Source organism: Pangasianodon hypophthalmus, chromosome 2 (genome assembly GCF_027358585.1).
Source record: "Pangasianodon hypophthalmus isolate fPanHyp1 chromosome 2, fPanHyp1.pri, whole genome shotgun sequence".
NCBI lineage: Eukaryota > Metazoa > Chordata > Actinopteri > Siluriformes > Pangasiidae > Pangasianodon > Pangasianodon hypophthalmus.
In genome coordinates, this window is record NC_069711.1 from 14935119 (window position 1) to 14957873 (window position 22755).

The 22755-nt window shown below is 38.2% G+C and overlaps 2 protein-coding genes across 7 annotated transcripts; both read right to left on the minus strand.

The window, feature by feature from the left end:
• Positions 1-599: 599 nt before the first annotated feature.
• Positions 600-14362, minus strand: LOC113535748 (ras association domain-containing protein 1). Of its 2 annotated transcripts, XM_026929263.3 has the most exons (7): positions 13923-14362; positions 13052-13589; positions 8145-8269; positions 3042-3146; positions 2607-2901; positions 2092-2207; positions 600-1684 (listed from the first exon to the last, which is right to left on the minus strand). In XM_026929263.3, exons 2-7 carry the CDS (start codon positions 13368-13370, stop codon positions 1538-1540), a joined length of 1107 nt encoding a protein of 368 aa, XP_026785064.1. In that variant the 5' UTR covers positions 13371-13589; positions 13923-14362; the 3' UTR covers positions 600-1537. The 2 variants fall into 2 exon arrangements, with proteins under 2 accessions (XP_026785064.1, XP_026785071.2); XM_026929270.3 differs by lacking the exons at positions 8145-8269; positions 13052-13589; positions 13923-14362 and adding an exon at positions 5598-6037.
• A 529-nt stretch (positions 14363-14891) lies between these two features.
• On the minus strand, positions 14892-22362 carry zmynd10 (zinc finger, MYND-type containing 10). Of its 5 annotated transcripts, XM_026929243.3 has the most exons (13): positions 22295-22362; positions 22104-22205; positions 21057-21165; positions 20824-20940; positions 20683-20736; positions 20169-20321; positions 19835-19923; positions 19615-19715; positions 16989-17161; positions 16189-16314; positions 15952-16073; positions 15710-15835; positions 14893-15486 (listed from the first exon to the last, which is right to left on the minus strand). In XM_026929243.3, exons 2-13 carry the CDS (start codon positions 22187-22189, stop codon positions 15387-15389), a joined length of 1356 nt encoding a protein of 451 aa, XP_026785044.3. In that variant the 5' UTR covers positions 22190-22205; positions 22295-22362; the 3' UTR covers positions 14893-15386. The 5 variants fall into 5 exon arrangements, with proteins under 5 accessions (XP_053087939.1, XP_026785044.3, XP_053087938.1 ...); XM_053231964.1 differs by having other exon boundaries at positions 14892-15486; positions 20193-20321; positions 22104-22336; XM_053231963.1 differs by having other exon boundaries at positions 22104-22336.
• Positions 22363-22755: the final 393 nt, after the last annotated feature.

The following is a 22755-nucleotide window of genomic DNA, read 5'->3' on the forward strand; positions in this document are numbered from 1 at the left end:
ACATACATAATATTTATATTTATATTTATATATATATATATATATATATATATATATATATATATATATATATATATATATATATACACACACACACACCTGTTTTGCTGCTACTTCACCTGGTCAAACATTTACTCAGTCTGTTTCAAGTCTTTCCAGCAATTTCATATCCACAAACTACATGCTACATACAGCACCTCTGTCTAGCTAATATACAAACACAATAAAGCCAAAAGAGCAAAACAAATATTTACAGGTTACTGCTACAGTTAGGAATCTCTTAGGAGTGGCTTTTGCTGTAAATTAATAAATAGCTTTTGGGAATGCCCTAAGACTTGTGAATTCCAGGACCTGTGAGAATAAACAAGTGTGTCAGGTTATGTGTATTTTAGTTTAGTTATCTGTTGCCATCTACTGGAGCATCTGTGTTCAGAGCAATTTCTTCCACCACCTGGTCTTACAATATCATAAATCAACATTTATCCAAATCAAATAATTACCGTAACTCAAAAATTTCATTCATTCAGATTCCAGTGTAGTCATCCGAATTGAGTGCTTTACTCAATAAATTGGTCCGACTCAAGAACAGACACAACCAATAAAAAGGAAATCATTTATTGTGGGGGGAAAAAAAGAAAGTTTCCAGAAACTGAAGTGACTGCACAAGGTCAAGCTTGAATATTTTGCTAACAAAAAAAGGTGACTGACAGAACATACATATAAAGGATATATAAAATTACAGAACAGATTTATTAAGTAGGCAACAAGAATGGCAATAATAATCAAAACATGGTCAAGAACCTTTTTTCCCCCAATTTATTTGAGCACAGTGTTCCAAGAGAAGTCTGGAAATGAATGCAAGTCATCCAAGCAAAAACAGTCTAGGAGTCGTAAGTTAAGGCAACTGGTCTTGTTGCTTTAATGCTGAAGATATTTCACCACTCATCTAAGGGGCTTTATCAGGTCAACTGAATAATTGGGAATTCCCCGGTATTCCTGACCACTCAATAGTACTAAAGAAGTCAAATGGATGAGTTGTGAGACATTTTCAACATTGCACAGCAAATCAAGTCACATGGATTTACTACAACTAGGTTGTTCAATTACATGGATAAGAAAAAAAAGAAAACTCCATAGTCTCATAGCCTACAGAAGGAAGAAAAGAAAAGTAAATTTAAAACTTCACCAGCAGTGAAGTCAGGAGAGTCCTGTGTAGTCTCCATAGAAACACGATGTTCTATCTTGAGGACTCTCTACACTCACTCGAACAAATCACACACCATTCACGACAAGGTGTTCTATTTTCACTCGTCCATTCCCCAGTATGCTTTCGCTCGCTCTCAGTCACGACTCATTCTCTCCACGCACGCACATCTGGTTGCGCACTTGCATTTCCACACTCGTTCGCACTCTCTCTCTCTCTCTCACACTAATCGCACTGATGCTAGTCCATATGGATCGGTAGATCGGTCGACTTCCCTCATAGACTGAGGCCCCCTTGTGACCACTCGTCAGTATGACAGGCTCTGTGAAGTGATCAGCCAGGGTTGGTGCTGACCAGAGCTTGTTGAATGCGATCACGAGCCACTGCATAACGCTGCATGATCTGCTTTACATGCTCCTCTTCCTCTCGCTTCAGAATGCGCAGGAAATTGTGCAGCTCCGGCAAAGAAAATGCATCCCACTGGGAGAAAAGCAAATAATGAAGTCAGCTATAGGCAGCCATGTAATTAATAATGCATGTGTGCATGATAGAACTTTGTGCTCAGGTCTCTCACTACAAAGTGAGGACAACCTCAAGGGACAACTTAAATGAATCCAGCCGACCTAACAAACAAAGAATTGTGTCTACATTAAGTATTTCTGCAGACAAATTTGCTTTGCTTGCTTTTTTTTTTTTTTTTTTTTTTTTTTTTTAACATGAAAGGGTCTTTGATAGCAAATTACTGAGCATTTCTGGTAAGAAACCTGAACCTTAACAGGAGATGTTGCAGGTACTGGAAATTGGGAGATTATATACAGAGGTAAAACTGAATCAGCAGATGTGTTATTCGTGTGAGGGCAGTGTGGGCTGTGGCTCGTTTTCCTTACATTGACCTCTCCCGTCTCATTCTCCTTTAGTACCAGACTCAGCACCTTCTCATTCGGCCCAGCACATAAACGCAGGAACAGTGGACACTCATCATCAGGCAGCTTCCGTAGGTACACTGAGAGAGACAGAGAGAAACAGCCGACCATATTCTCAATCAATTTCAAACCCAGACAAAACTCCAAAAAAACATGGTGTGTCGTATGAAGCAAATACTCCAAATGTTAGTACAAGCTTAATCTTCCTAACAGGCAGCCACTTTCTGAGACAGCATGGCCAGCTGGAGTTGTTGACAATAACTATGAGCACACTATGCAACACAAGCTTTGGCAATGCAACTGTCCCACCATTTGTCCTGTCAATAAAGCATCTTCAATTGAAATAAACTATGAGCAACTTTAGAAGCTGCAGGCTTTTAAATTAATTAAACTATAACATATAACTAGAAATCAAGCTACTAGTTTATAATGAACGGTCAGACGATGCAGTTAAGGTCACTAACTAAACATGGCCATACCTTGGTCATGGCGCTCAGTGCGCTCAAACAGTGCAAACTTCGCAGGATTGTCGATCACTGTGAATTTCTTGAGAAGGGCCTGAATCACTTCCTGTGCACGAGTTCGAGAGCTGATGTGCAGATGTTTGGCAGTGTCCTTTGGGAGGTAGAAGGACGTGCGCCTTTTTACTGCTCCCCCTCTCTTCCCATTGGCTGGCTCCTGAGACGTAGCACCCTTCCGTGGAGGAGGAACAGACACAGGCCGTACCAGCTTCAGATGAACTTTGATGAAACCGTTGTAGGTGCCATCTTTGTTCTGTGTAAGACAAACAAACAACCAGGAGTCAGATGATTACTGAATGGAATGGCTTAAAAAAAAGTAGTATAATATGAAAAACCTGAGGGTAATGCAACTAGAAAAATTGGGTATGTGAATATATGAACGTGAAGCCTTACCAAAGACATGAAGAGGTTGCTGTTTATCTGAGCATTATACTCCTTTATCTTCTGCTGAATCTCTGAATGGGACAGCTCTTGTTTCTTGCTCTCAGTCACCTCATCCTAACGGACAGACACACAAATCACTGTCTCTGTTAATTCCCACTTTACTAAGTCCATTACATTTATTCTACGTGCTTAAGCAGCTGTCTAGAACTTATTCAGAAAACAGATTCATGCCATGACTTTAGGGAAAAAGAGGAAGTGCTCTTTAAGCCAGTGTGAGAGTCACAGCATGAGTCACAAGACTCTGCATGACTGACCGGATGTGGGGTCATGTGGATAGGAGCTTAGTGGAACAAGCCAGCATAGAGTGTCTAAGTATCAGATTTGGTCACTCTTCCTTACATAAAAAAACAATCTTAGAGAGGTCCATTTCCCTTTATTATACATTTCAGGTTATCTCTAAACCACAGAGCTTCAGCTGAAATACCAGGATATGAACTGTTATATGATAGTCAAATGTGCTGGTAGAGGTAGTTTCAGAGACAGGCTCTTCAGACAGCTGAGAGAACAGCTGGGGACAACTGACACACAATCAGTTCCTCTTACAGTCAATTCCTCTGTCTTCACCATGTCCACAGACACACTAATAAACAGGAGCAACTTTCACTAGCCCAATTCTTTCTTAGATTAAATCCAGTAAGCATTTTCACTTCCTATAAAATGTTCCCTCTAAATCACCCTCAACCACCACTAATGGAATTTTTTGGTGGGATATATATGGGATATGCTATATGGAATTATATGCTATATGGGATTTCTCCAAACTTATGAAAACGACCCAAAACTGACTATAAATATACAGAAGAAGCATTTCAGCTGCATTTTTGTCATTCTTGTGCCAAAACATGTGCATGTTAAATATGTATTTATTTTCCTTCCTACATTAATACTCTCCTATAAAACTTAATTATGCTATCATTTGATATTGTACTTTGAATCGAGTAAAAGAAGCCCAGTTGTTGGAAAGTTGCATCAGCCTCTGAACGCTTCCTGTGGAATTCAACAGGGCAAAGCCATGATGTCACCGCCAGCCAATCACAAACTTTGGTCCATCCCATTATTCAAGAGACTGAAAGTATGTGGATGGTTTCACAAGTCAGTCATGCATGTTTTGGCTTTAAAACTGGAATTCCTGTATCCGGTTAGAGCAGAAATAGCCTCTTCTCCCTCCAGTCTCACCCCATGAAAAGAAAGCTTCTTTTGTGTGCTTTGTTCACATGTGGGTGTCACATGGTGTCATTTTTCAGGTTTCATCATCCTTCCTGTTTATGTATTACGACATCTATATCTGCTTTTCCCTGAAACAAGTTCCTCTACTTACAAGCGTCATTCACATGCGGTATATTCTCATGCCAAAATATTTCTTACGCACTTGAAAATGTATTCATGAATGTACTATAAAGCTCTAACGCAAGTGCTACAGACCTTCATAAAATCATGGAGCCTAAAATTAAAGGGCAGGCTTTTTTTAAGAGAGAGGCAATTCAACCTAATGGAGTGGTTTAATTTGTTCAGATGGCACTACTGACATTAATTTAAAACCTCACTGAACCAAGATGACATCTATTGAGCCTCAAAGGCCAGCACGCGACTCTGGCAAAATGCACAACAACTTCTTTACCAACTTCCTCTAAAACTCCCAGTGCCTTAGGTTTGCTTATTAATAGTCTGCTTAGATAAAATTATTAGTTAGATATCAGATATCAGCAATATCTGTAAAGCTAAAGTGATTGCTGAATACTAAATAAAAAAGGGTGGAGGGGAAGAGATCAACTAATCAGACATAATGCAAATGAGAGAGACTGGGTCATGTGACCTCAGGTCTTGTGCCAGTACTGGACAAAAAAAAAAAAACAAGTAAAATTTAGCAATAGCAAATGCAACAAACAGGAAACTTGTTGTATGAGATAATCCAGACTTTTGGTTTGATTGAATGGGACTTGGTTTCAAAATGAGCATTAACTGATTCATTAGAAAAGTCGTGTGTCATGCATGACTTTTCTAATGAATCATCCAATTGTTAGCAGTTCTTCCTTCCTCTCTTCCACCCCTCCCTAAAACATGCCTGTACAACTTCCTGTTCTCTCCTTGTACCAAGTTTTCATAAAGCTTTTTGTTAGATAAATACAAAACATCCACAACATACTGAGATACTGGCTGCAACAAACGTTAGTTATTTAAAAAAAAAAAAAAAAAAAAAAAAACTAAAAAGTGCTCCTGTAATCAGTAAACATCCTTTCACAGGTGTTATAAACGTGGTAAATAAAACTACTGGTCTATAATAATGGACTCTTACACAGATATGGACGGAAGTAAGGGGCAGTGTTACAGTTAGAAACCACAAAGAAACATATCCACAAAGAGATGATAACTGTGATGTTTCGACATCTAGAACAACTTTTCAACAATGTGACAAAATGTGTTAAGAGGCAGAGGAAAAGCAGCAGCAGCAGCTCAGCAGCCTGTAAAGGACAGTGCTGCAGTGAGGGCGGCTTTGAGGGAGCTCACCTTGTCTTTCTTGGCTTTGGGAAAGAAGGAAGTGCGCGCGGTGAAATACTGCTCGAGCTCGGAGTCGGAGTCTGAGTGGGAGTTGGAGTCCTCCTCACTGCAGTACCCGCTGCTCGCCGAGCTGCCCCAGGTCTTCTCAAAAGACGGAGTCTGGTCGCTACAACTAACTCCACTCATCGCGAAAAAAAAGTTTGCGAGTTGTTAAAAGTTGCTAATAAACCGTTATTCACTTAGGAATGACTTCTACTTAAACCGAGTCGTTTTCTAACCAGATTAACAGTATAAATACTAAAAACTGTAGATCTTGCTTCGAAAATCTGCTAACTGTCTCGATGTATGCGGCGTTGATGAAGTATTAGCCCACGTTGCTCTGGACTTAAACCGGAAACGCTCCGCCCTGGACGTTAAAATTGGAAAATATACAACCCAAGCCAAAGCGCGCCGTGATTGGCTCTACACAGGAAGTTCCAACTCGACGATTACGACATTGCAGTGCGCCATGTTTCCTCAGGCTCAATCTCAAACCGCTCCCTATTGGCCACATAGTGCACTACACAGCCCAGAATCTATTAGTCCATATCAATGACTAGTGCACTTCTGTTGGGTAGAGAGAGGTTTTTGGAATTCAACCAAAACCCAAACCGTCTTTTATGACAGGTTGCCATGCCTGTGTTTATCCCTCGGAACTGGGCTACTTTTGAATGACTTGTTTGTGGGTTTTTTCAGCGCCGGATGGGGGTTGGGCGTGTTACATTCACTAGATCCTTGATTCATGAAGCAGACAAGGGGTCTGTGATGTTTTTTTTTTCATTTTGTGATGTGGAAATAATAACCACTCTTTTCATAGTTGTTTTTATTATTGAGTTTTTATACTTACTGGCCTGTTTTACTGGTCACATGAATTGAATGGATTTAATCCAAACATCCATCCATTCTCTGTACTGCTTATCCTACACAGGGTCGCAGGGAGCCTGGAGCCTATCCCAGGGGAGTCAGGGCACAAGGCAGGGGACACCCTGCATGGGGTGCCAACCCATAGCAGGGGGCAATCACACACACACACACACACACACATTCACACACTACGGACAATTTGGAAAGGCCAATCAGCCTACAACACGTGTCTCTGGACTGGGGGAGGAAACCGGAGCACCCAGAGGAAACCCCCGAAGCACAGGGAGAACATACAAACTCACAGAACACAGGGCGGAGGAGGGATTCAGACCCCTAACCCCAGAGGTGCAAGGCAAATGCGCTAACCACTAAGCCACTCAAATTATATACACCATGAACAATGTCAACGTGAATCTACTCACAAGCTCTATGTCTAAAATAAACAGACAAAATGTTATTGCAAGCATTTAAATAAGAAGTCTAATACTTGAATAGATTTACGCTCATATAACGACTCTGTGCGATACTGAGAAAGTCTGTGGGCTTTTTTTTTTTTTTTTTTTTTTTAAATAGTTCGCTGGGTGCAAAAAGTTTGAGAACCCTGTCACTAGACCACAGCTGTATTATAAATATTGAAATATATATTAAACTGAAATACTTTACTTACACTCAACTCATCCGATATTATCACACATGGAAACCCACCCATAAACTTTTTTAAGCATTTGTGGTCAAATGGTTTTCACATCTCACATACTTGCCTTCTGACACCCTTCTCAATATATAGACAGGTGACAAAAAAAATTTTTTTTTAAAGGCTTTGCTATGGGGCATTTTGCTGTTACGGTTTCAGTCGATTTGTCCCCTTAGAAGGAAGTGTCAATGCATAGCAATACAAAGTTATTCTGGTTGATAATCTATATCCTATGATTAAACATTTCTACCCTGATGGAAGCGGTCTGTTCCAGGATGACAATACCTCATCATCATGGCACAAGGTGTTAAGCATACATATGTATTGGACAAGGTTGCATTTGTAACATGGCTGTTTGTCCCATGGTGCAAAATTAATATCCACTATAATGGCTTTATGTAATAGCTTCATCGTTTCTCTATAGTTCTTTACATTTACAGAATTTGAGTCAAATATCTACAACACAACAATGATGACTGCTGTAAACACAAGTTAGATAGGATTCAGTAAATGTGACTAAGTTAAACAGGAGTATTTAAGATATAGGTCAGAATTTGGGTGGCAATTAGAGTGGCAAGGCTTATTTCAGATGAGGCAGCCACCACCCTGTTGCACCCACAGGACCACACCCCTGCCTAAGTGGAAGTATAAATTAGGTATTAAATAAAAACTGGGTTTTAGAGCTGGCTCATGAAAATGATGATCTTCAGTGAATATCTGAATATTTGTTATGAGGACTCCATAGCGGAGCCAACCTGTTTAACATTAGCAATACATGACTGTGTCGCAGACGGTATTAAATGGCATGTATTAACATGTACTTTTGCTATTACTATAGTGCTGAAGACAAAGTCATGATAATAATATGCAAATAATTGTGCTAACTAGTTAATTCATGTATTAACAAAAAAGACAAACATATGCAACCATACCAACCCTCAAATATATATATATCTTACCACGTTAGTGTCAGTTTCAATGCTGTCCTGGACATCACTGGACTGATCGGTAGTAGAGGCATCACCCTGATTACAGTTCAGTTTAATGAGAGCTCTACAGCGGTAATGGCAGGTGAACCTACAGTCTGGCAGACACAATTAGGTGAGAGATAATGAGAAATTTGATATCTGTTCTGGTCTAGTCATTAGACATCAGAAACATATCCGAAGCATATTAAGTAGAGTCAAGTGCAATTCTGGTATAGGCCACAAATTAAGACCATTAAAACTGATGGCAGGTAAATAACAAACAGTGTCATTTGTCATAATAAAACAGTGAGAGGAAACATGGGAACTTCTCAACACTTTGCGGGTATTTATAAAGAGAAACAGAGCAGAAGTATAGCACATAAATAAAACAACTCTCACAGAATGTTGTTAATATTGTTTCTTGAAGGTAACTTAGGTGTTATTAGGCCCAAAAAGACTGGCAAATGTTTGTTTCTAATTCTAATTCAATTGCCATTAAAAAGGTAGGAAATTTGTTTTTGGATTGCTCAGATACACAATCAATTAAGATGCATACCCTGATAACACACAAGGGAATTAAAATATATGTATGGTAAAAGTAGGATAAGCTTAGTATATAATACTGAAAGTGATAATATATGGTTACTAGTCAACCAACTTCCTGTCCCAATATACATATTCTGTGAATGGGGTAAACCCCACTCACCTCGTAAATGTATTTTTCTTTGTTTCCGAGACATTTAATTTATGAAGAACCACAGCATTTTTAACCAAGCATTGTTAAGACCGTTGCTAAAATAGTTTCTGGTTACATTTTAATAGAATGATAACTTTGGCCAGAGAGGAGAAATTGCCATTGTATTTTGTGTGTTGTTAATAGTGAAGCTTAACACTCAGTTAATTATCTAGTAAATAAAAAGCCCCATTAGAAGTGAGAAAGTGAGGAAGACTTAGCATGAATAACCATGTTCGCATAACGTTTAATTCCACTATATGTACCTCATCTCACTAGGCATGTGACATTATCTTTCTGTCATATATTGTTCTTATCATATTATAAAATTAAACCAATTCATGCTTAATTTTGAATACTGTATATGAGTATGTTCACAATTAGGAACAACCACTCCAATTAGTAATATCTGTATATTATTATATTAAGTGGAATACATTGCACTAGGTATCTACAACCAAACAGTGAATTCTGGAAACAACAGAAGTAAACACACTTAGACCTCATTCAGACTTTGTATTAACATCCATCTAGGGTGAGCAAATCACAAGTGGACAGATCTAAATACAGGTCTGAATGTAGTGAAATGTGTCTTGTGATCTAATCCTTCAGGCTACTTGTGGCGGTGGTCCGGGATGCATGTGGCTGTGTTACTATTTGGCTGTATTCTTATTTGTATTGTAAATGCCAGTGTGTCCCAATGCATCCCCGACCACATCAGAAGACCACATACTTGATTATGAAATGTTTTATTTAGATTTTACTTCCCTTTTTGAATGATTCCCTTTTTGCATGATTTATTTGAAGCACATGACATGTAATTAGCTAAGCAGACATTACAGAATATGTGGCCCAGCTTGATGCTAGTATGAATATAGCTAAATATAAACACTTTGTTCAAGTTTCGTATTGTATGTTTTGTATTGGCTAGAATTTTGAGTCTGGTTTTGAAATGACGTTTTGTCACTTTTGACAAATTTGGCAACCCTGCTACTTTTTGAAGTACAATATTACAGGAAAAGAAAAGTACAGTACATGGTACATTTGACAGTCAACTGTATTTCTTTACTATGTAATATGTAATGACCTAATTGGAGATCAGGCTGTACTGCTCCTGACTCATGTATGCCCTGTTATTCAATGCAAATGCACTCCTCACGCTGAAAAGCTGGAGTCATTTTATATGGTAGGTTATGTATGATCAATCTGAATTTTCACTGAAAAAAAATAGTCTTTACTGAATTATAAACCCTCTTCTATTTTAACTAGAGAATAAAACTTCCAGATGGAACAGAAAATCAAATACCATGACATTTCTCATTTTGACAAGAATTTGATTTATACTGAAAATTTGTAAAGCAGTTATGAAGGAACAGAGACAAAAAAATATGCATAGACTATGACACACACACACACACACCCCCAAAGCACAAAGCACAAATAAAGGTCACGAATAAACCTTAATCCTACAGCATGCCTTTGAAATAAGTCTAAAGAACACAAACCCACGGAAGGGAATTTTTGGCAGAAGATGAAGCTTTAGAATGAGAGGTTCCTCTTTAGTTAACCTTCCTGATTTACACATTAACTACAGGAACCACAGGCAGAACATCTAAAACATCTATTCAAAATTTACAACCGTCAGCCAGTGTCAGTCAAGAAAGAGAAGTACAAATGTCCTGCTCAGGTACAAGACTGAGCCACTGCAGCATTTACATAAAATGGCAGCTGTTTCATGTTTTCTCCAAAAGAGCAGACAGGGTAGAAGCAGACGAAATAGAAACCACATGTTGAGACTTAAAAACTGAACAGTATAGTTCAAGAAAGAACAGAAATTCCATGAGTGAAATCAAATCTAAAATGTTTTACAAAGAGTTAGACATGAGTGTGAAAAGATATGTTTGTAAGGATGGAAACAAAGCACTGATGCACAGTAAGACGGCCATCACAAGTGGGGGTGAGAGGTAGGGAAGCAAAGAAAATTTGCTCTGCAGGAAACATGCTGATTTCATATGTACAATTCTGTGGTTTACAAAAAATTTGTTCCACACCCACATCTGTGCTCAAACGTACATAGGCATGTATAATTCCATTCCCACACACGAACATAAGTGAACTCCATCATCAAGTTCAAATAGTTATAAACAAGTTATATGGTTATGGTTATATTTTCACTGCAATTAGTCTACTATAAATAATAGAGTGCATGTATAGATGAAAAGATTAGCAATAAACTGTCTCAGGACATTGCAAATGTTTGGTTACAGCAGCAGAAAACGTGGGCACTTTTGATCATATGTGCCTCTTTGCTACGTGTTAATTTTAATTTTGGAATCATGCCATTAATGTTTCCTCCAAAGTGGAAGCTATATTCCGATGGTAATGTAGTAATATTTAAATGTCTATGTCAATACACAGAGCAGTTTTATTATAATTTAGCATGAAAAATATGTAATATGTAAAATATGTAAACAGCATTTTGTCTCTGAAAAGACATTAAATCCCCAAGTTAAATATCTACAGACGTTCTGACCTCAGATATGTATGTGTCCATTCCGGTCTTAATTGTTTCCTATTTATCACTCTATAAAAGACACCAGAATATTCAGTTATTCAATATGACAGCAATATTATGTATTACTAAATAAAGGTATCTAAAATGGGAAAATATTTATGAATTTTCAAAAAGCTCAGTTATGGAATCACAAACCATTCACAGTGAATAAGGAAGGAAAATATGTTCAAAAGTTAAGTATGACAGAAACACACCAGACATAAACCACCAAACCTTCTGTGAAGATCAGACTGGAGATATTTGAAATATCTGGTCTTGCAAAGAGCAAAGGAAGAATAGATAAGATGGTTGTGATTTCAAACGGAGTTCTAAAAGTGGTTGTATATCTAGTTGTTTGCTCTTTAGGGTCTTCAATGTGAATCACAGGTGAAACTAGTATTCAGAGTATTGTGGTAGTGGTGGCTCAGTGGGACCTTGTGCTCAAGTTGGGATATGCAAAGAAAGGAATTTCACTGTACTGTGGCTTTCTAAAATTAACAATACAGTCAACTTTCAACCTACCGTTACAGTGTTGGCAAATCATGGTGCCTGTTTGGAACTTTACATCCTTTACAGAGGATAATGTTAAATATCATTTGAGCACTAAAGTGACAAGTGCTTTTTAAACACATTTGTATAGAGTGCCACTTTTAGCCTGGAGTACTTCATTAAAATAAAGAGAAGTACTTTCTCCTCTGATTTCATGCCTGGACTGTTCACCATTTTTAAAAAAAAATTAGGTTTAATTTTAAAGTAATCATTTTAAAAATCATGTATCGAATTTCACGGAACACCACCCATGAAAATAATGTATTTTGTGATGTTACTGTCTATCGCAGTATGTTTCTTCAGTCATCTTCAGTAACTGCTTTATCCTGGTCAGGGTCATGGTGAATCTTGAGCCAATCCTGAAAACACTGGGCGCAAGGCGAGAATACACCCCAGACATACCAGACACCCCTTCATTCACACCTGGGGCAACTTAGCATAGCCAATCTACCTACTGGCGTGTTTTCAAGAGGTGGGAGGAAACTGGAAAACCCATAGAAAACCCACACAAACACAGTAAGAATATGCAAAACTCCACCCAAGCTGTGGATCCTGGAGCTGAGAGGTGGTGACGCTACTTGCTGCACCACAGTGCCACCCCTATAGCAGTATAGTCTAATTTTATTTTCTATAACTGTGTCAGATTTCCTTTTCACTCCGTATCAAACTACCGTCATAGTTATACTCTGAATGCATACTGTCTCTGCATATCGTCTCATCGCTCATTCAGCCCCGTTTGAACATATACTTACATAACAGACCTTATCCACTGGTTTAACCCCATCTTGTTTTTCATATTATTCAGTTATTCATCTAAAAGCATATTATGCAGTACCTACAACTAATTATTCAGTAAACACTGTGGAAATAAACAAAAGTTATGTAGTTACAGTGTATGTAGTGAGAAATGTAAGTCTGGATGACACCTGGGAGGCTAGGAGTTCAAATTAGAGTTTGCTTGCCTTTCCATGGATACTGTTATCACAGACAACACAATTTCCATTAATGGCAGACACAGTACACTACTATTACACACAACATCACAAAGAGACCAACACTCACTGGCACAGCGCAGGCTTTGTTTGTACACCCCCCAGATGAAGTCTCCACACAGATCGCACCAGGTGGGTTGAGCATGGCTACAGGGATGGAAGTCGTGGCCTTCTCCTGTCTCCTCAACCAGCTGTGGGTCCTTCATGGTGTCTCCCAGGAGCCTGATAATCCGCACACGGTTCCAGAGCTCTGGGAATTTTCCTGGGCTTATTCTCAAGGCATTGACCCTCTCTAGGCGAGGAGTTCGAGGTGGTAAAGAATCAGCAAGCTCAATGCGCTCCTCAAGCTCCTCAAGCTCAATCAGTTCCTCCAATGACATGATGTTCATCAGCTTTATGATACACCTGTGTTGAAATAAACGGTCTTCTGGGTCTTTAGGTCATAGTATGCTGTCTGATTTGGAGTCAATTGACTGCAATTTATATCCAGTCCAATTTAAGACAAATGTCTTAATGAAACGTCTGAGGCCTTTCATTGTGTCACAGCAAGAGGCAGTGAAGGTCTGTCAGGTTCTGAGGGTTTGGGTTTTTCCACTGACTTTGTACTTCTGGAAATAAAACAACAACAACAAAAGCTTTATGTTTTGACATTCATTAATACGTTCAGCTTTAGGAAACACGCCAGTCATATTTGCCTCACTGTCTAATTAAAACTGCTTTCCTCAGGCTTCTGAGTGGAACAGTTTCTGGTTTAGCTTTTCCAGCAGCTGATGGGTGAGTACTGCAATGTTTCAGTTAACAGAGACTTAAGAGTCAAAAGGAGAGAAAGGAACTGAGAGAGTCTCTTGTCAGATTACAGAACTCTGTAGGGAGTTCTAAAATGTATGCAGATGTGAGATATATGTCAGGGTTCAGAGCCATTTAAAGCGTGGATGACCTACCTAAGCGAAAAGAATGATGACTGCATTTAAACTGAAAAGATCCTTTCACACGAGCTGCTCGGTCTGAGGAAACAGGGCTCCGAGTTCATCCGTTCTCCAAACCCCACAGGCTAATAAACAGGGCAGGCTGTACATCACGACACCCGTCTCACAACGCTCTGAGATAAAGAAGTGTGCAGGGAAGAGAACAGCTCTGTCATCACTTTAACTGCTGCAGGAAAGTCGCGAGAGAACACGCCCAGACTTCTTGACGAGTTTCCAGCTCATAGTCTCCAGTTCTCTGAAGCTGCGTTTTGTTTAATCCAGTGCTGTGTGAATTGCCGCCACATCTGCAAAAAAAAGAAAAAAAAAGAAAAAAGAAAAAAAGTCCCTTGTTCGCTGTAGTGCAGAATGTAACGCAGTAGCGGAATGAACTCGTGAGCCACTTCCTGAGAGTGTGTGCGGGTATTCAGTCGCTCCTCCTCGGGTCTCTCAGCCGGGACCCCTTCTCCCCTTAGCCATTAGCATGCGAGTGTATAATCAGTGTAGCATGCATTTCTGCAGTTCTGTATTTCTGTAGGAGTGCTCTCATCTCTCTCTCTCTCTCTCTCAAAGTCAAAGTCAAAGTCAAAAGGCTGCTTTATTGGCATGACAAATATTAACATATGTATTGCCAAAGCTTTGATACTGACTTTTAGTACTGGGAACAAATTAGAAAATAACTACAGAAATAAAAGAATAGAAACAAATGTACATACATTCAACAGTACAGTCAAAAAGAAACACTAGTAATGAGACTCACAGAACCCTGAGAAAACAAACAAACAAATAAAAATGTGTGTGTACATATATATATATATATATATATATATATATATATATATATATATATAATGTGTGTGTGTGTATATTTTATATATATAAATTTTTATTTGTTTCTTTGTTTTCTCAGGGTTTTATATATATATATATATATATATATATATATATATATATATATATATATATATGGCATAAACACACGCACATACATCTCTCTCTCAATTCAGTTCAGTTGTGTGTGTGTGTGAGCAAAGAGCTATGCATGAAACTGTAATATGGCTACATTCACATTGAAGCAATATGCTCAGAAAACTCAAAACAGACTTTTAACTGTCAAAATCTTCTAAAACAGTTACATACAAACAAAACACAAAATGGCGGTCATACCTATAATTTCTTTTTAATTTTCAAAAATTCTCGGTAGTTCAAAAAGTTCAATTTAAGTTCCTGCAGTGCATGCAGTCACACACAGGCTCAGTCCACTACAATAAAAAAGTGAACTCTTCCTCAATTCCCATCAAAACCACAGCAAGCCAAGCTGGTGTTTGTTGCTATACACAGGTCATTCAGACAATGGCATTTATAGTCATTTTGTTCCTCTGATCTCTGTAAGACTGAAAATGAAGTCTCTGCCTCTTTCCTGTCAGTACGTGGTGGAGTCCCTCAGGTCTTGATGTTCAGCTCTTTCTGGAGTTTCTCTGAGGCTTCTGCAATCATTTGGCACGCAAGTTTGTGCTTGGGCCAATGCTTCACCTGGCATTCTCTGTGAAGAAATACAGTTCTTTATTACAGTGTAGTCTAGAGCTAACTGAAGTGTAGCATTTTTACAATTCTGGATGGTGAATAATGGTATAAATTTATAATAACATTTATCACAAATTTATTATTCAAAATAATATATGTTACAATCAAAGACGAGGTACTCTTATGCTATAAAAAACAATAATATTTGTTGTTTTAGAGTGTGTTAAGCTGATGTATGGCACCTGTTGCAGTACCACTCTCCCTGGCAGCGGGAGCAACGCTTGGCCCCCACTGCTCCACACGCACCACACTTCGGTTTATCTGGGATGAGATACTCCATCACATCAAGATTATAAGTCTCAGCCAGCCTGATGAGAATACACACACACACACACACACACACACACACATTGAACTGAGAAGTGTGCCAAGGGAAATGATACTGGATTGCAAAACTTAGAAATGTTCTAAATGAATGCCTTACCTGTTTGCCTGTTCTCTCAGCTCACTCTCAGATGGGTTGAACACCTTCTTCACTTGGTGTTTAGCTATGGCCTTCCATTTCCCAGAATTCTCCGCAACAATCTCATTCCAGATCTCTGGTAGCTAGATGTACATGGGGTATTAACTATAGTTAAAATGTAAACATTTACACTGTCAGATAATAAATGCAATTTTGTAGACATGACTGCTGAAACACAGCACAGTGAGTGTATGCTACCTGCTCAAGGATAAGGTCTTTTTTTGGAGGTGCAGGGTCTGTAACAGCTAAGTGGCTGAGGAAACGCTGAAGATCAGCAAGATTTGGCAGCTGATCGATAACAACCTCTGTCAAAAATCCACGCAGCTACAAATACCCAAACAAATACACACACAGAAGAACCAGTGATCGTCATAAAATAAAACTTGACTAAAAATGTTTGCATAGTGTGTCTTATTAGAAAAAAAAAAAAAAATTAAATGCTCTACTGTAGAATGATCCTTAAAGACATACTTGATGAATAAGGAAATAACAACAGGGGAAAATAAGACAACAGGATAAAGAGGGGAAACAGTGCTAAAAATAAAATACAGCAGCACCGTGCATAGTGTTTTACTTATCAGCATAAAGAAAGACTTCATTAGACAATGACTTGGCACAGGATGAGAATGACATACAGACATCACATCCTGAAGGATGTTGATGATAAGGTAAGGCTAATAATGTTCAGTAGGAAAAGAAGTGGTCACATTTACTGTCACCTTTCCAATATGGTATTATATGATATAGTATTATATAAGCACATGTTCTTAAATGTGATATGGGTATCACTGCTGATTACCAGTTTGATTAGATTTGTCTTTAATACTTCTGCATATGATATGAACTACAATGTGTGTGTATTTGTGTCTTTGCAAGGAGACAGGTCTTCTGCATAGTGCCACTATTCCACCTTTCCCCTGAATTAACATGATTTGGTGCAATTTAGCATGTAGAACGCAAGACTTGGGCTTAACTACTTTAGTACTGCTACGCTGTACCTTTAAGAGCTGGTTTTTGTTGAAGTTGTTGAAATCATATTTCCTCTGGCAGTCTGGTTTAAGCAGTAGATTCAGCAAAGCAATCCACACCTGCCCTTCCAGTTTGGTCATTTTTAGCCTGTCCTCTGCAGGGATCTCTCTCCACTTCCCACCCTCGTACTTCTGCAGATTACCTACAGAGGGAGACAAAGCAAAATCATCAAGCAGTTTGTTTTTTTTAAAGTGGAATTTTTTTTTTTATTTAAGTAGGCTGTAGTAGATATTTAGTGGAGTAGTGGATGTTTATTTAGGGCATTTCTTTTTCTTTACATTCCAGACCGCCTGGGCATTTTCCTTGGAAAGAGGTGCTTTCATAGGCTTTATTTATCCTTGTTCCCATTTTCATTTTGCAGATGAGTTGAGCAAATGGATTCAAAGACGTGCACTATTCCTATCTTTTTTGCTAATAAGACATAAAAGATAAAATAAAAAGTTTGTTTGTGTTAAATCTTCTAGTGTTTGATATTTTGCTATTCCTGCCCTGTTTGACTGTGTCATTGGAACAGACATGTGTCCTGTTGTTCATGTTAACGTGAAGCAGCGTTGTTTCTGTGGACACAGAGCGTAACTAACTTCATATTCATAATGTTTCACAATTGTTTAATTTTTCCCACTTTCTCAGCCTCTAGTATTTCATGGCAGGATATCAACCTGTTTGTTCTGCCAGGCCCAGACGTAGTTGGATGAAGGACATGATCAATGCCCAAATTATTTAGGGCTTGAGCATCTTTGACAGGCAAACACAGAGCCTTGCTCTAACTGCAGCACGATGCCGATAGCGATGTGTGAAGTAGGCCTTGCAGGCTAAAGGAGTACAGTGAAGTGAACAACAGCCATGGCTACAGAGACCATGAGAAAGAAGAAAGTTAAGCTGCTTACCAGGAACAGAAACAAGCAGAATGCTCAGTTCCTCAGCTCCCTAGAAAGGGAACAGTGAGCACCTCTAATGCATTGGAATGCAGAGTAGAGGAGTTGGCAGCAGCCATGAGTCAAATTCAAGAGCTGTTAACAACAATGCAACAGCATAATAAGTTGCAGAGCTCAGAGGATCTTAGTATATACGCCTCACATATTTGAGTATTGAGTCCATCTTAGGGGAGAGTGCTGAGAATTCTAATGATCAGAAGGTTTATGCAGGGGTGCAGCTCAGCAGTAGCAATATTAATTAATTAGTTCATAAAGTTAATGCATTCATCACTTAATTCACACTTAAAGTGTTGGTTTTTCTGGTGGAAGTTTTTTTCTAAACAAGTAACACTAGTTCTCTTCAGGCTTACTGCACATTGCTCAATTATTGCATTCTTATACAAATGTAAATAAATTTAAACCATTAAAGAAAATCTATTGATGGGTCCAGTGTCTTATCCCCACCCCAAAGTCTCAGAAATCAATATAACCCATGGGTAAAGTAGACACTACTTCTACTTCTATTCACTACTTTTAGTGGCCATCACTACAGCCAGCTGAGTCTAATTACTATATTGGGTTCTTATACAGTGCCATGAAAAATATTTCCTGATTTCTTCTATTTTTGCATTTGTCACATTTAATTGTATCAGATCTTCAAACAAAGTTTTATATGAGACAAAGACAACCTGAGTCAATACAAAATACAGTTTTAAGTGATCATTTCTTTTACTGAAGGAAAAAAGTTCTCTCGCCCTTTGTTTAAAAAAATTGCTCAGTTAAGTACTCAAATCAACCAATTAACAAAATTTGGTTGATAATTCAATTAGACTACACCCAGACTTAATTACTGCCAGCCCTGTTGAATCTAAACATCACTTAAACAGAACCTTTCCAGTAATGTGAAAGAGGCTAAAAGATCTCAACAAGCAGCCCACTATACTGCAATTAAAAGAAAGTCTGGAAGAGATGAGAAAGAAGGTTATTGAAATATATCAGTCTGGAATGGGTTACAAAGCAATTTCTAAGGCTCTGTGAGAGCTGTTTCATGCTTGAAAGCCCAATTTAGCTGAATTTAAGCAATTCTACAAAGAAGAGTGGGCCAAAATTCCTGTACAGCAATGTGAAAGACTTATCTCTAGTTATCTGGGCATTTGGTTGCAGCTGTTGCTCTAGTCAGATGTTGCTGCTAAAGGTGGCATAACCAGTTAAGTTAATGAGGCAGGTAATTTTTCACATCGGTGATATAGGTGTTACATAACCTATTTCGTTTTGTGTTTCCACATGTTGGCCTTGTCATATGTTACATTTAGTGTGACACAAAATAAAGGACAGCTGGAGGGGGCAAATACTTTTTCAATGGCACTGATGTTATATCCTATTTGACTAGTCCTATGAATCGGTTTTAATACAAGCCTTAATGACTCAAAAAATTAGAGCTATAAATAAAGATAATTTGAATCTAATAGTTTTAATAAAAATGTTTTGAGTTGAAAGGTCAGGAAGAAAAACCTTATGGCTCCAATATATAGTGTAATATTATTGTACATGTATAAATAATGAGTCTAATAATTGAATAGTTGGATTATGTTTATAAATCTGTACTGAGAGGATCTGTACTCTTGCATTTACTGTATAAAAAAAAAAAAAGTTTAAGAATCCCTGCTTTAGTCTTACTAACCTCCAGAACTACGGCTCCAGGGACAATGCTCTACAAGTTGAACCAGCACACAGGGCAAGTTATGAGTATTCAGCATCCTCGTGAGAACACTCAAACTCAAACTGCATTGAACAGAACAATAAGAAGCATCATCATTCAACAGCCTTTAGCATTAAGGTTTGAGCAAATTCTGTTACATATTGTTCTGAACAAGCCTAAAAGCAATATGTATGTCTTGCACCTTTCTACATGATCCGTAATGTAGCGTAGCACAGACAGAGCCTTGAGAGAGATCTCAAATTCTAACATTGTGCTCTGGTTTTGCAGATTCTGTAAGAGATAACCATAAAGATAAAAAGATTTCAGGTCACATTTCTGAAGTGTGAAATATCCAGAATGTAGATGCAAGCCACATTTCAGAACAGTTCCTAGTTGTAGTAGTGTAGAGTACAAGCTACTGTATAAGTAAGGAATAATTTAGCTATGATCCAATCAATCAAGTTGTGTATGATCATGGTTAAAATTCAGAAACTTAAAATGATTTTTTTTTGGTAACACCACTTTTACTTCTTTACCGGTACAGAGTTCATGTTTGAGACCTCTGCGTGTGAGGTTCTGTCTTCAGTGGGGAGTTCCCCCCGGGCACAGCGCCCTGCCAGCAGAGTCAGTTTACGATGGCAATAATCGACAAGGTCCACAACAGTATCCTCTGCTGCCTCACATGATTCCTGCAACATCCCACACCTTAACATTCACAGCTTCACTTTGAATAATCATATTTTATACAACAGGATACGTTGTAGTCAGGTTCTGTCATATGCATTGGTTCTCTTTTTTTGTTACATGTCTCTAACATTTAAATAATCTATATGAGGCCCCCTAAAATTAAATGAACTTAATAAACTGTTATTAAAAACCAACTGGCAGAAATGATATTTATTTATTATTTATTCATATATCTTATTCATTCAGCTCTTATAAGTTCTAAGTTTCCTAGGTCTAGTCTAGTGAAGAGATGTATATGGAAACTATCCTGAAAAATAAAATCCTGAAAAAAAGGCTGATGAAATGAATAAAAACTGTGCTTACTTTATGGTATAAGATCGTCTCCAACAGATTTATGATTGTAGCTTCATGGTGAATCTGAGAACATTGAAAAAAAAAGATATAATTTAGCTATTAATTTTAATGTGAAATTTTAATTTCAAAAGTTTAGAAATGTGCACATACCACCATGTACAGCGGAAAGGTGCTCTTTGGGCTGAAGTCCTGAAGCTTGCAGAGGATAGGGAACACTTTCTGCTTCCAAACTTCAACGAGTATCAATCCATGAACCAGCATGGGAATCTGCGCAAAACACATTCCCCTTATATCAATCATCTAAATTCATCTTATTCATATTAAATATTACCCTCTATCTGTTAACATTACAGACACTCCATACAGACAGTCCACTTGATTACCTTTCCAAGTGACACAAAAAGGTCTTTGATAAACTCCTCTTGATTAGCGCTGGCATGAAGAATAGCTTGCATATTGAGTTTCTCAATGTATTCGTGCTGCCGAAACCACCTATTGAACAGAATATCTTTAGAATATAAGTAGCTACATAGCAAAAGATATTCTTGTTACAGTCTGACTGTTTGTTCATTTCAAGTGTACTTAAATACAGGGTGTCCCAAAGGTCTCCATACATAGGAGAAATTAACAATTTTTAGCAAAATGTAACTATATTTACAAAACATCCTCTACAGGATTGCCGTTTGTTTGTAAACACACACAGGATCCTCTCTCCTGCTCAAGATGAACGCTAGAACTTCACTACACCAGCACCAGCAACAGCCGAGCCAAGAGGACCGCCTTCTGCAATTATCTACCAATCAGTGCGTTAGTTTTCTTGTTGCCAGGCAGAACTCCTTTGCATGGCCAATCACAGCAAAGAAAGACCAGAGTGAGCTATTTTAATGAATCATGATTCTGAAATCTTAAGTTTATGTATTTTGTAGATAAATAAGTTAAACGAACTTAGATTGTTGATTTATGGGTACAAAACGCAACATTTTAAGTAATGTTTAGTCATTACAGAGTTCTTCTAGTTAGTAGCCTGTTTGGCTGTTCATTTGAATTGAACGGGTTTAATTCAAACCTCACTAACTTAAAAACAAGTAGTCTTATACATAAAGTCAACTTGTATGTAATGTGTTCAGTGAGTGGAAAGTTCTAAGTCTGTGGTAATTAGACAAAATATTGTTGTACACATTTAAATAATGTCCATGAAATAACCCTGTACTGATGGGGTCAGTGTTAAAGGAGTCTCAGGCTACCAGAAGTTAGAGAACCCCTGTGTTAGAGGACGTCTGTTGGAGAGATCAAACATCAAACACGATCAGACAACCGCAAAATCACTATATTCACTGCTGAGAAACAAAACTCCAACACACGGCAAGAGGTTAAATTAACAGACCCAGCAGCTAACTAGCGTTTATAACGATAGCGCTGCTACAGCTCACCTGGGACTCCCAACGTCGCGCAGTGCTACTCTTTCCAAACCCTGGATGTAACCTTCAGCCTCTCCGTGCAGAAGCAGAGAGTCCATCACTGCTGCTTAATGACTAATGATTCGCGAAGGGGAACAGAGGAAACTAATAAGCTAGTTTATGGGTCTACTTTTATTTCTACCACACAGAACAAATCTACTTACTCCAGCTAGCCGCGAAGCCTCGTTACTATAGCAACGAGTACACACAGGCACGCGCACGCTCTCTCTCTCTCTCTCTCTCTCATACACACACACACACACACGCGCGGGATGACATGGACAGGTGCTAGCACCATTTTCTCCCCCGATATTAAGTAATACTAAGAGTAGTATATACGCTTCTGGTGTGTATAAAAAGAGAAAAAGTGATATTTCTACTGTAAGGTGATATATATATATATGAAATAATTTATTTGAAACTGTTTTTATATATACACTGTACAATATAAACAAAAAAAACCGAAATAACAAATAAACAAAAAGTATTTCTTTCTTTGTAAAAAAAAAGGAAATGTGCAACATCTTGACTATATGTCACTGTCTCTGTCAGCTTGAGTGCACAGTCATTAAAGCAAATAGGGGAAATACCAAGTACTAGGAAACTGTGAAATTCATGTAAATAT

Bases quoted from the DNA above. Each gene is read 5' to 3' on its own strand.
- LOC113535748 (XM_026929263.3), bottom strand. From the start codon at position 13,370: ATGAACATCATGTCATTGGAGGAACTGATTGAGCTTGAGGAGCTTGAG. The intron at 3,147-8,144 runs GTAAGATATATA...TCTGTCCGTTAG, and splicing joins TTGAAACTGACACTAACGTG to GATGAGGTGACTGAGAGCAA. The intron at 2,208-2,606 runs GTATGGCCATGT...TGTCTCTCTCAG, and splicing joins CACTGAGCGCCATGACCAAG to TGTACCTACGGAAGCTGCCT.
- zmynd10 (XM_026929243.3), bottom strand. From the start codon at position 22,189: ATGGACTCTCTGCTTCTGCACGGAGAGGCTGAAGGTTACATCCAGGGT. The intron at 16,315-16,988 runs GTACAGCGTAGC...GGGTATTTGTAG, and splicing joins ACAAAAACCAGCTCTTAAAG to CTGCGTGGATTTTTGACAGA. The intron at 15,836-15,951 runs GTAAGGCATTCA...TATTCTCATCAG, and splicing joins CTGAGAGAACAGGCAAACAG to GCTGGCTGAGACTTATAATC.